The sequence below is a fragment of the Cupressus sempervirens genome, chromosome 9 (genome assembly GCF_028749045.1).
Source record: "Cupressus sempervirens isolate cs-2001-9-10 chromosome 9, ASM2874904v1, whole genome shotgun sequence".
Lineage (NCBI taxonomy): Eukaryota > Viridiplantae > Streptophyta > Pinopsida > Cupressales > Cupressaceae > Cupressus > Cupressus sempervirens.
This window is the reverse complement of record NC_143126.1, coordinates 149,218,305-149,232,922: the sequence shown is the minus strand read 5'-3', so window position 1 is coordinate 149,232,922 and position 14,618 is coordinate 149,218,305. Positions and strand designations below refer to the sequence as shown.

Below are 14,618 nucleotides of genomic sequence, written 5' to 3'. Positions count from 1 at the left end.
TAATATGTGATAATTTTGCTAATATGTATCGGTTGTTAATGATTTGATTTTGTGAAACGTTGTATATCTGACTAAATCGATATGTATTGAGGCATGACCACGTAGGGTCATGACACTACGTGATCACGTCTCAATATATATATATATATATATATATATATATATATATATATATATATATATATATATATATATGCATTATTTAGCAGATCAATATCAATACAAGGCATAAAGATCTCAGTCTGTAGATTGTGAACAACATATATACTTGGATAAAGTAAATCTGCATCAATACTGTAGAAGGAAGGTCTGCATACATAAGACAAAACTTATTATTAGGATAAAGATTTGTATAGGTAAACTCATATTCAGGATCAGAGTTGAAGATTGCACAAGGTTCTTACATCAAATAGAACTAGTTAGTCTCCTCCAACAACGATCAATTAAATTTCTAATTATATTATCTAATAATATAATAGTTATAATTATATAATAATATAATAATGTAAGGCAGTTTTTGGTTACAGGGCACCACCAACATATATGTAGGAAGATTGGATCTTCCTCTTAGGGGAATGAAGAAAAAAGGTTAATCATATATACCTTCTTATATTTAACATGCTATCAGAACAAGTGACAATCCTGAAGGAGTTGTTGCAATCCATATGTGATGACTCTGATTGAAACCAGTATGAATGTTGCGACATATGTGACTGATACTCCTTATGCTGATGAATTGTACGTCCAATTCAAATAAATGACTCAGAGGTGTGACCCAGATATCATCATAGGCTCCTTTGATGTCAAATAAACTCTTGTGCTTAACTATTTATATATCAGGTGTATGATGTTCATCAATAATGGCCCTTGTGAATTTAAAGATTGGCTTGATGAGCACTATTGATGAGATCCATATGAGACATGTTGACCTGATTTCTAATCACCAACATTAAGGCACCTTGACATAATCTATCTATACAGGCAGAATGTGTTCATTATAGAAGAAATAAATATTGAAGACTATAGTTCAATCCAAATTCCAAACATATACCGCTGCATAAAAGCATTGGGAGTTTTCAAATTGAGGAGACTGTGCCGATGTTTATATATATATACTGACTTTTGCACATTTAAGTGGATACATAACATATGAATTACAGAATTGGGAGTACCAGCACAAATAATACGAAAGAATCTTGGGTTGACATGATGACATTGTTGGATGTCGGAACTATAACCAAAATGACAAATTGCAAACATCAACTTGTTTTAGCAGATCAGCTTGTTTCTTTCTAGGAGGAACATGCGCAGGTCCATATATAAGAAGAGAACAAGACAAATGAAGGCAACGAACATAAATATGAAATTCATGTTAGGACCAATCAAAAGAGACGTTACAATTATATCCTTGAACGCCACTATGAGTCACTAATTATGATTGGCAATTATATTTCAACGATTGGAATAATATCAGTCTTATTGATCATTGGAGACATTTGGGCGATTTCTACTTTATGACTTTATAAGGTGTTCAGATATCAAAAGCAGGTTGATGCCACAAACTTCTAATGTTCGAAAATTAATTTATATTAGCCACACATACAATTGAAGGTGTGAATTCTTCCAATACCAAAGACTTGGATGTTATTAGGGGACAAGCATAATGTTGTCATACAAGTATGATTTTAGGATGATGTATATTGATTCATGATCAGATATTCAATTTCAGATGATTAATCATATTGGAATTAAAAACGGCAAGGATTGACTTGCATTCTCAATAACTCGACCATGAATTCATTGACTTGATGATGTAAATACCATAGATCAACCAGTGATCCTTCCTTTGATATTGCAGACGTTCGTCATCCTTGAGATGGAGATCAAAGAGACAATCGAGTAGAGACAATCGTTGAGGATTGAAAAATATGTTTGCAGTTACCTATTTTGAACAATGAATACAGATACAAAAAGAATAATCATTCTTTGCACAAATGTAGAATGCATAAACTTTGAGATAAGAACACAAAATCTATGCAAACCATCAAATATTAATTTGGGCACCACATTGTGGGATGGTTTTTATGGTACAAAATTATAGACAATTTTATTTTGGTATGTTATACTCCAATGGCCATTACATAGGGGGCCTATTGAACTTAAGCGAACAAGATGCATTGTGGTAATGGGTTGTGGCAAAACAAGGAGGGTTCATCACAAACTCCTTAGACAAGTTAAAAAACCAAAAGATTTTCCCATTGCTTCAAGTAGCTTGCAAACTTGCTAAAATCCAAATGAATAATTGGAGAAAAGGCAAGCAATAGAGAATATTAGCTATTGCAAGATTCAACACCTGCTCATAGGGAATGGTATGACAATTAGTGTAAGAGTTCACACCATCCATCAATTCATCGTCAACACATAGTTCGAAATTTATCGTTGAGCAACCTGCATAGTCAGAAAATTACAAAGATTTCTAATCGTCTTTGTCATTGATGTAAATGTGGAGGCTATTGGGTCTTTCTAGTTAAACAAAGATGATAGGTTTAATTAATGACTTCTTTTGGATGCCTTACCAGTTATGCAAGGGCTAAGTGCTTGGCATGAGCTTTTATAAACTAGCTGTAGCTTCCATTTCCTTGGCTTAGAGTCCTTAGTTTGACATGAGCATACCATTGATCATCATGAGCATGCGATTGGTCATTGTGATACCTTCATTGAAGCAACTTGCATCAAGAAGAATGTTTACTTGCATTTGCTGCTGAATAATGAGATAAGTATTTTTTATCATTATCTCTTGAGTATTACGTTTATTTGTTTATTGTAGTCTCTCTTATATGTATTCATGTATATAGTGTAAGAGCTATTTGCATTGATCCTTTCCTTTCAACCAAGATGTTCTTGCAGGAAAAGAAGATTGGTGCATTAGGTATTGCCACATAAGCATTGTAAAGGACTTGATCTTATGACAATAGCTCAAAAGTGGCCTTGGTTCTTGAACTTTTAATCATATGTGGATCATGCTAGATGATGCGAATTTGTTCAAGTTAGATATCTTCTATGATTAAGATCATGTAAGAAGGGTATCCTTTCATGATAGAGGGAGCAACTAGAGGATCTTCTTCAATTAACATCTAAGGATCCTTGTTCATATTGATACAGAGAGAGGAAAATCATGTCAAGATGGTTTCTCTAGTGACCAGATAGATATAGCAGTTAGAAGACTATGATTTATACTATGAAATTCCATGTATATAGGCTAAAAGACCTTTACGCGATATCAAGGTTATGATATTCCTAGATAGATGGATACATGGAGCATTTTTTTTAAAAAGTGTGATGCAAGCTAAAGATGAAAGATACTTGCTTCCACGATGCCAAAAGATTGATATTAGATTCAGAGGGAGTCAAACAATTCATCATTGTAGGCAACCTTAGACGAGAAGGTCAAATGGTTAATATCTACCTAAATGAGTTTTTCTCTGTAAGAGAGAAATTTGAGGTGAAATCCCTTATTCCACCCTCTGACATGGTTCATGGTGGATGTCATGTGTATGACACCATGATAACACTACATGTGACAATCCAAAGTGTTTTTTTGTATTTGTAATATGTATATCGTTGTAAGGTTACGACCTCACAAAGATAAGACACGTGTACACTGTCGCCTTCTTTGTGCGGTAAAGATCTCACAATGAAGGTTCATGTCTCATAGAGTGATTTCCATTGCTTATGTAGATTTCCTGAAATCTAATATGGTGAGTAGTACATGTGGTTAACCTGACAACATGCCATTGTGGTAGATATTTTAAATCCACTACGGTGGGTAACACACGTGATAACTGATGACATGCAATAGCAATTGATATCTTAAATCCTTTATGGTGGATAACATAGATGATGATATCTGGTGACATGTCATAAAGGTAATTCTTTAAATCTATTACAGTGGGTAACACATGAGGTGATACCTGACGACAAGCCATAATAGTAGTTGCCCTAATCTATTATAGTGGATAGCAAATATGGTGATATCTGACAACATGTTGTAATGGTGGGTATCTTTAAATCCTTTATGGTGGATAACACATATGGTGATATCTGACGACATGTCATAAAGGTAATCCTTTAAATTCATAATGGTGAGAGATTATTCTAATAGTTCACAACAATGTGCCATAGTGGAAGAAGTCCTAATTCTTTATGGTGGATAGCACATATGATGATATTTGAGATATGCCATAAAGATAATTTCTACATCTACTATGGTGAGTATTGTATAAGTTAATATATTTTCACTTAATATAAAACGACTCCCTAAAGGAGTGTTGAAAATTAGCGTTAAAAGGACAAACTAGAAGTTATCAAGAAGGATTCATCCCAGCTAAGAGGGAGTGTTGATTTTATTGTAGCTATGGTCGGATTCCTTAGGTTGACATAGATAATATTACGATAATAGATAATTGTCTATTATTAGTTAATGGTAATCTATTGTAAATATCTAGTTAGCTTTAGTTAGTTGTAGCTTTTTTAGCTTTCTCAGCTAGAATAGAATGTTTCTATTCTTTACGATCATTTCCTAAGGAAACATCATTTTATTCTTTTGTATATAATGACCTTTCAATCTCTGTTAATAACAAGTATTTTACCAATTACTTCATAATATGGTATCAAAGCCAATACTTCAAACTTTTTCAAAAAAATATTTCTTTTAAAATTATTTGTTAAAAAAGTTTGAAACTATTTCTGAGATTTTTCATATAAACCTGGCTAGGGTTTCGTTTTTCTAAAGACTTTCATATGTTTGAATCTTGGAGAATTGCAACTAACAAAAATTGCACCAGTAATAGATTTGGCTAGGGTTTATCAGCAAAACAAATCACCCAATTTGTCTGCAAATCGTCTAATCCCTGTTCGTGGTTCATGGATGCAAAGTTTTGATTTTTTTACTGCATCCTGTGCGATTTTCTCCACTCACGACTAGACAAAAATGCATCTAAACTCTACCCCTATGTGACTTTCTCCAAATCGTGTCTGTTCATGTGTGCTGAACTGGTTTCTCTTCCTGAATGTGCCAAACTGTGGCGCCACTTTTTTGCTGGTATAAGTCAGCTCGCAATTCTGCATTTCTGTGATTTTAGGGTGAAGAATTTGTTTGCTTTGTGTTCATTCTTCATCATATGTGCTGTCCCTACATAAAAACGCCTCTGTTCTGAAAAATCGGGCATCATTTTGCCTATAAATGTCCTTTTTTTAACCATTTTTTTACCTTCATTGCTACCGACTAGGGTTTTCTTTAAAACCCTAATTTTTGGGCTCGAAAAAATATTTTGATTTCAGATGAGCTCAACTGGGTTGTTAGATATTCTACGTCCCTCGATTTTCAAGCCAACGGATCCAGAAAATGACACCAAATTACTTTTGCATTTTTCGAGCTCTCTTTTGGTCACTCTAAATTTTTTGAGTCTTCCATTTTTTGCCTCGAAGAATGTGCCTTCACAAATTTTCACATTTTTTCATTGAAAAACATGCCATGGCATCTCTGGAAAACAAACTCCAAATTCAATGGTCGAAATTATGGCACTCAGAAGCAATGGATCATCGCAATTTTTGAATATCGGAACACCGATCAACTTGTTGTGGGTGTTACGAAGCATCCAACTACTGGTCTGAAAAATCGAGCATCTTTTTACCAGCAAATGTCCTTTTTCTGCCATTTTTTACCTCCATTGTTGCCGACTAGGGTTTTCTTCGAAACCCTAGTTTTTGGGCTCGAAAAATATTTTAATTTCAGATTTTTGGTGGGTTTTTCGAGAGCTCAATCAGGTTGTCAGATATTTCTAGGTCCCTTGACTTTCGTGTCTCGATTTTCAAGCCAGCAGATCCAAAAAACAACACCATATTCCTTCTGGATTTTTCAAGCTCTCTTCCATGTCACTCTCTAAATTTGCTAGGTCTTCTGTTTTTTTGCCTCGAAGAACGTGCCTTCACAGATTTTCATTTTTTCATTGAAAAATGTGCCATGGCATATCTAACAAACTCCAAATTCAATGATCGAAATTATGGCACTTGGAAGCAGCGTATCATCGCAATTTTTGAATATCGGAACACTGATCAACTTGTTTTGGGTGTTACGAAGCGTCCTACTACTCCTGGTCCTGGTCCTGATCAAGATACATGAGATCTAAATAATCGAGAGGCGATGATGCTTCTCAAATTATCCATGGTTGATGATCAGCTTTCTCAGATTCCATCTAGCAAGACAACTGCTGAGATTCGAACACATCTCAAAGGTCTTCATGATACTCCTGAAAAAAACAGAGCTTTCTTTCTGAAGAACATTGTTTTCTATTGTCATGGATGAGCACACCTCGCTCCACACACATCTGAATCGGATTCAGGAAATCTATGATTAGTTACTTGCAATTGGTCGCAAGATGGAGGAAGAGGACATTGTGGTTATCACTCTTTGGAGTTTACCAAAGTCCTATGAGCATTTTATCGAGACTCTCAACATCATGTCTTCTGGTGTTGATCTGAAGTTCACTGATCTCTGCACACTTCTGCTTCAGCAAGATCGGTGGAAACAACAATTTGGGAGCTGCTCCAACTCCACCTCCATAGAGCAAGCCTTTGTTGCTAAATCCTTTCAGAAGGATAAAGGCAAGTTTCAACAGCCATCTTAGCAGAAGTCTTCTACTCTAGCATCAAATGTTTCCTGAAAGAACATTCAATGCAACTAAAACAAGCTTTTACACATGAAGGTTGAATGTCAGAAACACTTAGCTGCACAATCTAAGCACTTAGGTTTGCAGCCCAAAGTGAACAGTGCAAAGCACACTGAGCAGATGGAATCTGTTTTTTATGCCTTCATAGCTAAAAGACCTATAGATCATGTGAAGTCATCTGCCTGGTACATTGATTAAGGTGCCTCTCGTCATTTCACTCACCACAGAGACTAGTTTACTAACTACCAGCCTTATTCAGACTATTATTTTTGGTGGCGGAGAAGAGTACACGGTTGTCAACAAAGGCAACATTCAAATTCAGTCTGCTAGGAGGAATCTCATATTCCTCAATGTGTTCTACGTTCCAGGGATGGAACTAAATCTTCTCTCACTCAATCAGTTGTTGCAACATTCTCCACACTTAGATGTCACCTTCAATTCACATTAGTGCATCATCACTAATCGGGCAACTCGATGTACTATTGTAGTGAGTCTTGACTCTTGAGGATCATGGTCTTTCCAGATTTACTAATTCTGGTGATTCTCGGGACTTAGCTATGGCTGCTCGATGGTCTTCTGTTAGCACACTTTGGCATCAGCGATATGGTCACTTAAATGTTGCATTATCTCTCACAGCTTGCTCGAGATGAGCTTGTTCTTGGATTGCCTGAGATTTAGACTCAACTGCTTGGAGTTTGTGATGCATGCTAGACTGGAAAGCAACATCGCACACCTTTCACCAGTGGCAATTCATGGTGAGCTTCTCAGGTACTTCAGCTTGTTCATGCCGATATCTACAGCCCTATGGCCACTCCTTTTGTTCTTGGGTCTAGGTATTTTTTGTTGCTTGTTGATGATTTAAGTAGAAAAATGTGGGTGTATTTCCTTAAAAAGAAATCAGATAGATTTCTTGTATTTCAGAAGTTTAAACCTTTAGTTGAAAAAGAGTCTGGGAAATCTATCATTACTCTTAGATTAGACAGTGGGTGGGAATTTTGTTCTAATGTTTTCTCTAGCTTTTTGGATACACATGGCATCAAACGCCAATTAAACACACCTCACACACCACAACAGAACAGTGTAGTTGAACGTCGGAACCAGACAATCATCGAGATGGCTCGATCCATGCTCGAACATAGACAATTCCGAAGAAGTTTTGGGCAAAAGTAGTTAACACTGCAGTTTATCTGTTGAATCGGTCAGCCACAATGACAATCAAAGGTAAAACTCCGAAAGAGGCTTGGTCAAGTCGAAAGCCCAAAATCAATCACTTGAAGGTTTTTGGCTCCCTTGCTTTTGTTTGGATCCCTAATGCGTCACGCACCAAGTTGGATGCCAAAAGTCAGAAACTCATGATTACTGGATATAGCAGTCTACACAAAGCCTACTGCCTAATCAATGTTGAGACACCTCGTCTCATCTACAATCGTGATGTAGTCTTTAATGAGCAATGAGGACCAGTCATGCTTGTTTCTCCTGTTTCTTAATCTAGCAGACCAGCCTATGAAGGCTCATGATTTGGGAGTTCAGCTTCTTTTAGGCCCACCTCATAGGAGGGCTCCACTAGCTCCTACAGCTCCAATTATACCAATGATCCCTGTACAGACACCTTTGGCTTCTCCTACAGGATCACCCCGATTTGTAGATGCTTCACCTAAGTTTGATCCAAATTCTTCTAATGAGGAACCTGATCACCAAGCATCTCCTTATACTAATGTTGGTCGTTCTCCTCTCTGGCCTAAGCGGTAGGCCAAGACACTTGCTGATCTTCATGATGATGAGCTCATTGAAGAGAGAACTGCTCGAAAAAAGAGCAAACCTACAAAGTCTGTTAACTTTTCGCTCATGGCCAACATTCATAGTGTGTTTGAACCTCAAACATATTCCAAGGCTAAAGGTATTCTAGAGTGGGAACAAGCCATGACATTTGAACACCAAAGCCTACTAAAGAACAACACCTGGGTCCTTTCTGATCTTCCACTAGGGAAGAAAACCATTAGCTGCAAATGGGTTTACAAATTCAAATACAAATTGGATGGTACAAAGCTCGTTTGGTGGCGAACGGCTTTTCTCAGCGTCAAGGCATTGATTATGAGGAGACCTCTACTCCTACTGCAAAGATGAGCACCATCAGATTAGTCCTAGCCATGGCAACACAATTTCGCTGGAAGGTCCATCAAATGGATGTCAAGAGTGCTTTCCTGAATGGTGATCTCCATTAAAGAGGTCTACATGATGCAGCCTCCTGGTTTCAAGATTGCTACTAAAGATCATCAGATTCTTAGATTGGTAAAAGTTCTCTATGGCTTGAAGCAGGCCCCTCAAACATGGTACATAAAAATTGATAAGTACCTCAGTGATCAAGGCTTCAAGAGGAGTTCTTCATACTCAAATTTGTAAATCAAGACTACTGAAAATGACATCATTCTTCTAGTTATTTATGTGGATGATTTGATCTTCACTGGCAGTTCAACATCTTTGATTCAAGAAACCAAACAGAATTTATGCTAGTCTTTTGATATGACTAACCTTGGGCTCATGTATTATTGCCTAGGTGTTGAGGTCTGGCAACAGTCTTCAGGTATATTCATTTCTCAGTCCAAATATGCCAAAGCCCTGTTAGACAAATTCCACATGTAGGATTGCAAGCCTACATCTACACCTATGGAGAAAGGTCTCAAGTTATCTGCAAAGTTTGATTCTCCTTCCGTTGATGATACTACATACACGTAACTAGTAGGTAGCCTCATCTACCTCTCTGCTACTAGGCCTGACATCAGCTTCGCAGTTAGCTACATCTCCCGATTTATGACAGCTCCTAAGGCTGATCATTGGATCGCAGCAAAGCATGTGCTTCGTTATGTAAAGGGCACTTCAAATTATGGACTTCTATACTCTCGAAGTTCTAATCAAAAACTCAGTGGGTTCACAAATTCAGATTGGGTTGGCTCTGTTGATGATAAAAAGTTGTAATATCCCCATTTCTAAGATGGATTTTAATAATAATATAGTTAAATATAAGACTACAAAATATTAATGAATAAAATTATAACTATAATAATAATGATGATGATTAAAATTATAATGTTAATAATACCCTCTAATATTGTCGTCCAAATTATTATTATGATGAAAGAAAATATTGTTATTAATATTATATATAATATAATGTAATAACCTATCTATGAAAAGAGATTTAATTCATAAATAATAATATTAAAATATAAATATAGATAAATAATAACTAAACTTAATATATATTATAATGAAATAAATTTAAAATGTTAACTTATTAAGACATACCTCTTAAATCTTAAAGATTGGACCATTTGAGAGGGGATCATTAAAGAGAGAAAAAAAATGAAGAATCCTCACCACCAAGGGGGCTGATTAACGGAGAGAAGAGACATCGAATGGAACAAGAAGGCACTCCTAGATTGAAATCGAAACTCAATGGAAGACATAGAGGATTGGAGGGCACAAATGTAAATACACCACGATGAACAAGGTCTTCATATACCGAGCAAGGAAACAAAATGAGAATCACCCATTCTAGTTAGTGGACTATACAACATAGGATCAACTATCAGAGAATCACAATCAACACCAATTAATACAGTCAATGGAGAAGTAAAGGAGAGTTCAGAGAAATTGGCGAACTAGAGCAATCGAACAAACTCGATACTTTTTTTGAAAATACGGAAAGCGGCCAATCCAAGTTGCAGAAAGGAAGGCCTCTGCAAAACACACACTCATATTGCTTACTCAGCAAAACACCATGGGGATCCAGCACATCAACCAAGGACACTGGCTAATTACGAAGAATAATATAAGTTATTAGCAAGAGAAAAGATTGGGAACAATAGACAACAAATACATAAGGAAGAGCATCAATCAAGAGTGTTAAATATAACATTTTAAGTCATCAAAAACATCATCTAGTCAAAAACGGCTCAAAGCAAAAACATCAACCAGTCTAAAGCAGCATATATTCAGTGTGAAGTTTACGAATAAAGGAAGATAGCATTCAAGTCATGAGACAACACCCTCTTTCCTTGAACACAAGGTTCCAGTTCTACAAATCAGAAATAGCATCCCTTTTAATTGCAAAGTCAGCAAACATATGTGAAAATCTTATAAAATCATTATATTAAACACATAAACTAGACAAGTGCTACAGTACATGAAGGATTGCTCGATTCAATATATTGGAATTGTAAGATCATAGAGTGCAGTCAAATTAGATAGACATCATAGTATCGTAGATGGCCTTCACCATACATACCACTGGATTGACTAACATTTAATCATTTTATACAAAGTGGAAACCATATTTATGATCAGAAATGAGTATGTCGATAACAGATTAAGGATAACGATTATGATAATAAAGTGATATGGGGAGGGATGATACATGGAAGAACTAACTAATCAAAACATTTGTCAGGCCAATATAAATAATGCGATTTAAAATAAGCATTGAAGATGCTAGAACAATAATTACTGACAATAAGGAACAAGTATTATAATATTGTTGGTCAAGATCAGGAGAAGTCATTAAGGAATAGAGAAGGCATTCACTTGACACACATCTAAGTCAAAGATAGCAGTGATATTGAATTGATCTAATACCATATCAAAAGTGGACATAATTATGGCTTCATATAAGACACATAAATATACTGCTACAAGCAATACTTATGGACAGCACATATCTGTACTATTTATATCAGACAACACCATTATAATATCATCATAAGGGATAGAAAACAAATGGGTTAATTAATTGAGTAGAGAATCAAGATGATAATGGAGAGTAAATGTTTTAATTGGAAGAATTCATTTATGAATTGATATAATACGAGAATTGTTTCTATATTAGAAGTAGGGAACTTTAAAAAAGTCAACTTCTGGATATGTGTTCAGTTTGGGATCCGGTAATTCACATGGACTAGTAAAAAGCAACAGGCAGTTTCTCTCTCCTCTACAGAGGCCGAATACAGAGGGATTGTTAAGGCAGGATGTAAAGTTGTTTGGCTTCGTCGAGTGCTTGGGGATATGCAGATGTCACCAGTAGGACCAACTACTCTATTTGTTGATAACGAAGGCATTATCAAGTTAGCACGAAATCCAATCTTCCATGAACGAACTGAGCATGTGGATGTACATTGTCATTACATAGGACAGTAGGTTGAAGACTGGACTATAGATTTGCAGTATGTTCCTACCACATATCAGACTGCAAACATTCTCACCAAGCCACTTGGTCTTGATAAATTTGTCAAATTCAGAGGACAGCTTGGTGTTCTAGATAGATTAATCATTAAGAGAGGGTATTACGATAATAGATAATTGTCTATTATTAGTTAATGGTAATTTATTGTAAATATCTAGTTAGCTTTAGTTAGCTGTAGCTTTTTTAGCTTTCTCAGCTAGAATAGAATGTTTCTATTCTTTACGATCGTTTCCTAAGAAAACATCATTTTATTCTTTTGTATATAATGACCTTCCGATCTCTGTTAATAACAAGTATTTTACCAATTACTTCATAATAGATAACATTAAGGATGTGATATATAAATATTGAATTATAATTATATTGTATGAAAACAAAAAAATATAATTATGCTATTATATAATAATATAATAATAATTATATTATGTTAGATTCATAATACAATAATTATATTATATGAATAATATAATAATTATAATTATATAATAATGAAAGTTGGTGCCCCTTGGTTACAAGGCACCACCAACATACATGTAGGAAGATTGAGTCTTCCTCACAGGGGAGTGAAGAAGAAAAGTTAATCATATATACCTACTTAAATTTAGCAAGCCCCACCTAGGGATCAACTTAATTGATGTTGGAGTCGGAGCTTTTGCCTCCTTATAGTGTATTTCTCTCTTCCAATGAAGCTAAAGAGCAAGGAATTAACACCCAATCCCTGCCTAGGAGTTAGCGTAATTGATGGGGGACTCAATGTTGTCGCCTCCTTACAAAGTATTTCTCCCTTCCAATCAAAGCCAAGAGCACAAAATGAACACCCAGTCATTCAACCTCTTGGCGCTACCTAGGGGTTGGCGTACGGGGGACTTAAAGTTGTTGCTTCCTTACCATGTATTTCCATGTGAGGGAGACACACACCTCTTCATCATTTCTGACCTTTGAGAGAGTCACAACATTTCATAATTATCTTTCTTTGAAAGAATCACAACACTTTTATCATTTCTGCCTTTTAAAGGAGCCAATTTCTTATTTTCTTTCTGTGCCTCTCTTCCCTGTATGCTTTCTTGCTTCACATCCTCCATTCCTCCTCCTTTCCTCTATATCACCTTTCAAATGAAGTTCTCTTCTCCCTTTTATATCTCATATTTGAGGTATTCACAACTTTTCATCTCATACATTTTGACCATTCATTCTTAACTAATTATATTATGATATATTTTTATTTTATTAATTTATATTTTAATTTCCTTGTTATTGTTTATAATTAAATCCTATTTCAAAAAGGGCAAATCTCATGAAGATGGTCTCCCAGCATCCTATAAGCTTTTCCATCGTAATACTAATATGGTTGACTGTGGAAAATAAGATACAAAACAGATATGAATGATTTCAGGATACTTGATTTTAAAGAGATCATTTTATACAAGTTTATTGATATAAATGCTCTGATGTTAGTTAATATTGTTTATAAGACCTAAATTAGGTTTTTCTCTAAATTGGCATTACAATTATATAGATTAGATGAACTGCATTTGTTAAAATTGTTGTTTTTGGACAAAATCAGCCATATCCCAAAAGGGGAGCATTACAGTTAAAATTGCTGGGGAAAGAAATAAGAAAAAGACTACCAAAATGGCAATTAACATAACATAGTATTTAGCATATAGCGTTATCATTCATGTCAAAGTCTATATTACTTTATTGCTAATTTAATGTATAAGTGAGATAATTTGACATGACTGTATGAACCAATTTGACATGATGAACACAAGTGATATGAGAACCATACAACTCATTGCACTTCTGGTCATGAAATAACTTTCTTTATTGTAAAAAGAACACTATAAACATGTCATGAACATTAGAAGCTTTATGAGATTTTTCAAAACTCTATGCTCTGAAGGATTATTACATGCCATCCAGAAAATATTAATATGGTTTCAAACAAAAAGACATCTATCTCACAAACTATTTTTATCATACCTGACAAAGAGGCATGAGAATGCCTTTGAAGAATGCTGGTGGCTTGTACAATGATTTTTTCAAGGCTTGGTACAATGCAAAATGAAGTCGTTTACTTTTATTAATGTCTTCCCTGACACGTGGAAGTAAGACAAGGTTACAGAAACGCTGGGCCATCTTTGCATTTAGATTTGACACAAAAATTCGAGTTGCTTGGTACACTGCATTTGCTGACCATTTCTCTGGCTCTGTGATGTATAGTACCTCCTCCCAAAGTGAGAGTGAAGGTACAACCTTGAATGCCTTTGGAATCTTACCAGTAGTGTAGCGGCTCAGCAGTTTACCTACCCTGTCAGATTATAGAAAATTCTTAATATCATTGTCGATTAAAACAATAGCTGAAGAAAGGAAAAAGATTCATGGGGAAATTTTCATGTCTAAAGAGATAACATCCTAAGAACACAAGCATGCCATACTTTGGTCAGAGGCAAAAGGAAGTGTACCCTTTATAGACATCAATGATTCTATTATCCAAAGGTGGAATTGGACGTTCTTCTGAATGGTAGCAACAAGAAAAAATCAGTTAAAAAGTAACAGGAAGTCTTCCAGCACACTAATCAATGCTTATTACAGCAAGAATGCGGAGATTGAGTGTAAAGCAACCATATTTATTCAAATTCAAGAATTATTTC

General features: G+C 35.4%; 1 protein-coding gene across 2 annotated transcripts in view; it reads right to left on the bottom strand.

Annotated features, from left to right (window-relative positions):
* LOC149537955 (bystin-like protein) overlaps positions 1–14,618 on the bottom strand; it is a 145,904-nt gene that overhangs the window by 67,059 nt on the left and 64,227 nt on the right. For both annotated transcript variants that reach the window (XM_089799361.1, XM_089799362.1), the window contains exons 5-6: positions 14,430–14,481; positions 13,948–14,275 (exon numbers count right to left, since the gene is read on the bottom strand). In XM_089799361.1, coding sequence (XP_089655487.1) covers positions 13,948–14,275; positions 14,430–14,481 — 380 coding nt within the window. The remainder of the gene's footprint in view (positions 1–13,947; positions 14,276–14,429; positions 14,482–14,618) is intronic.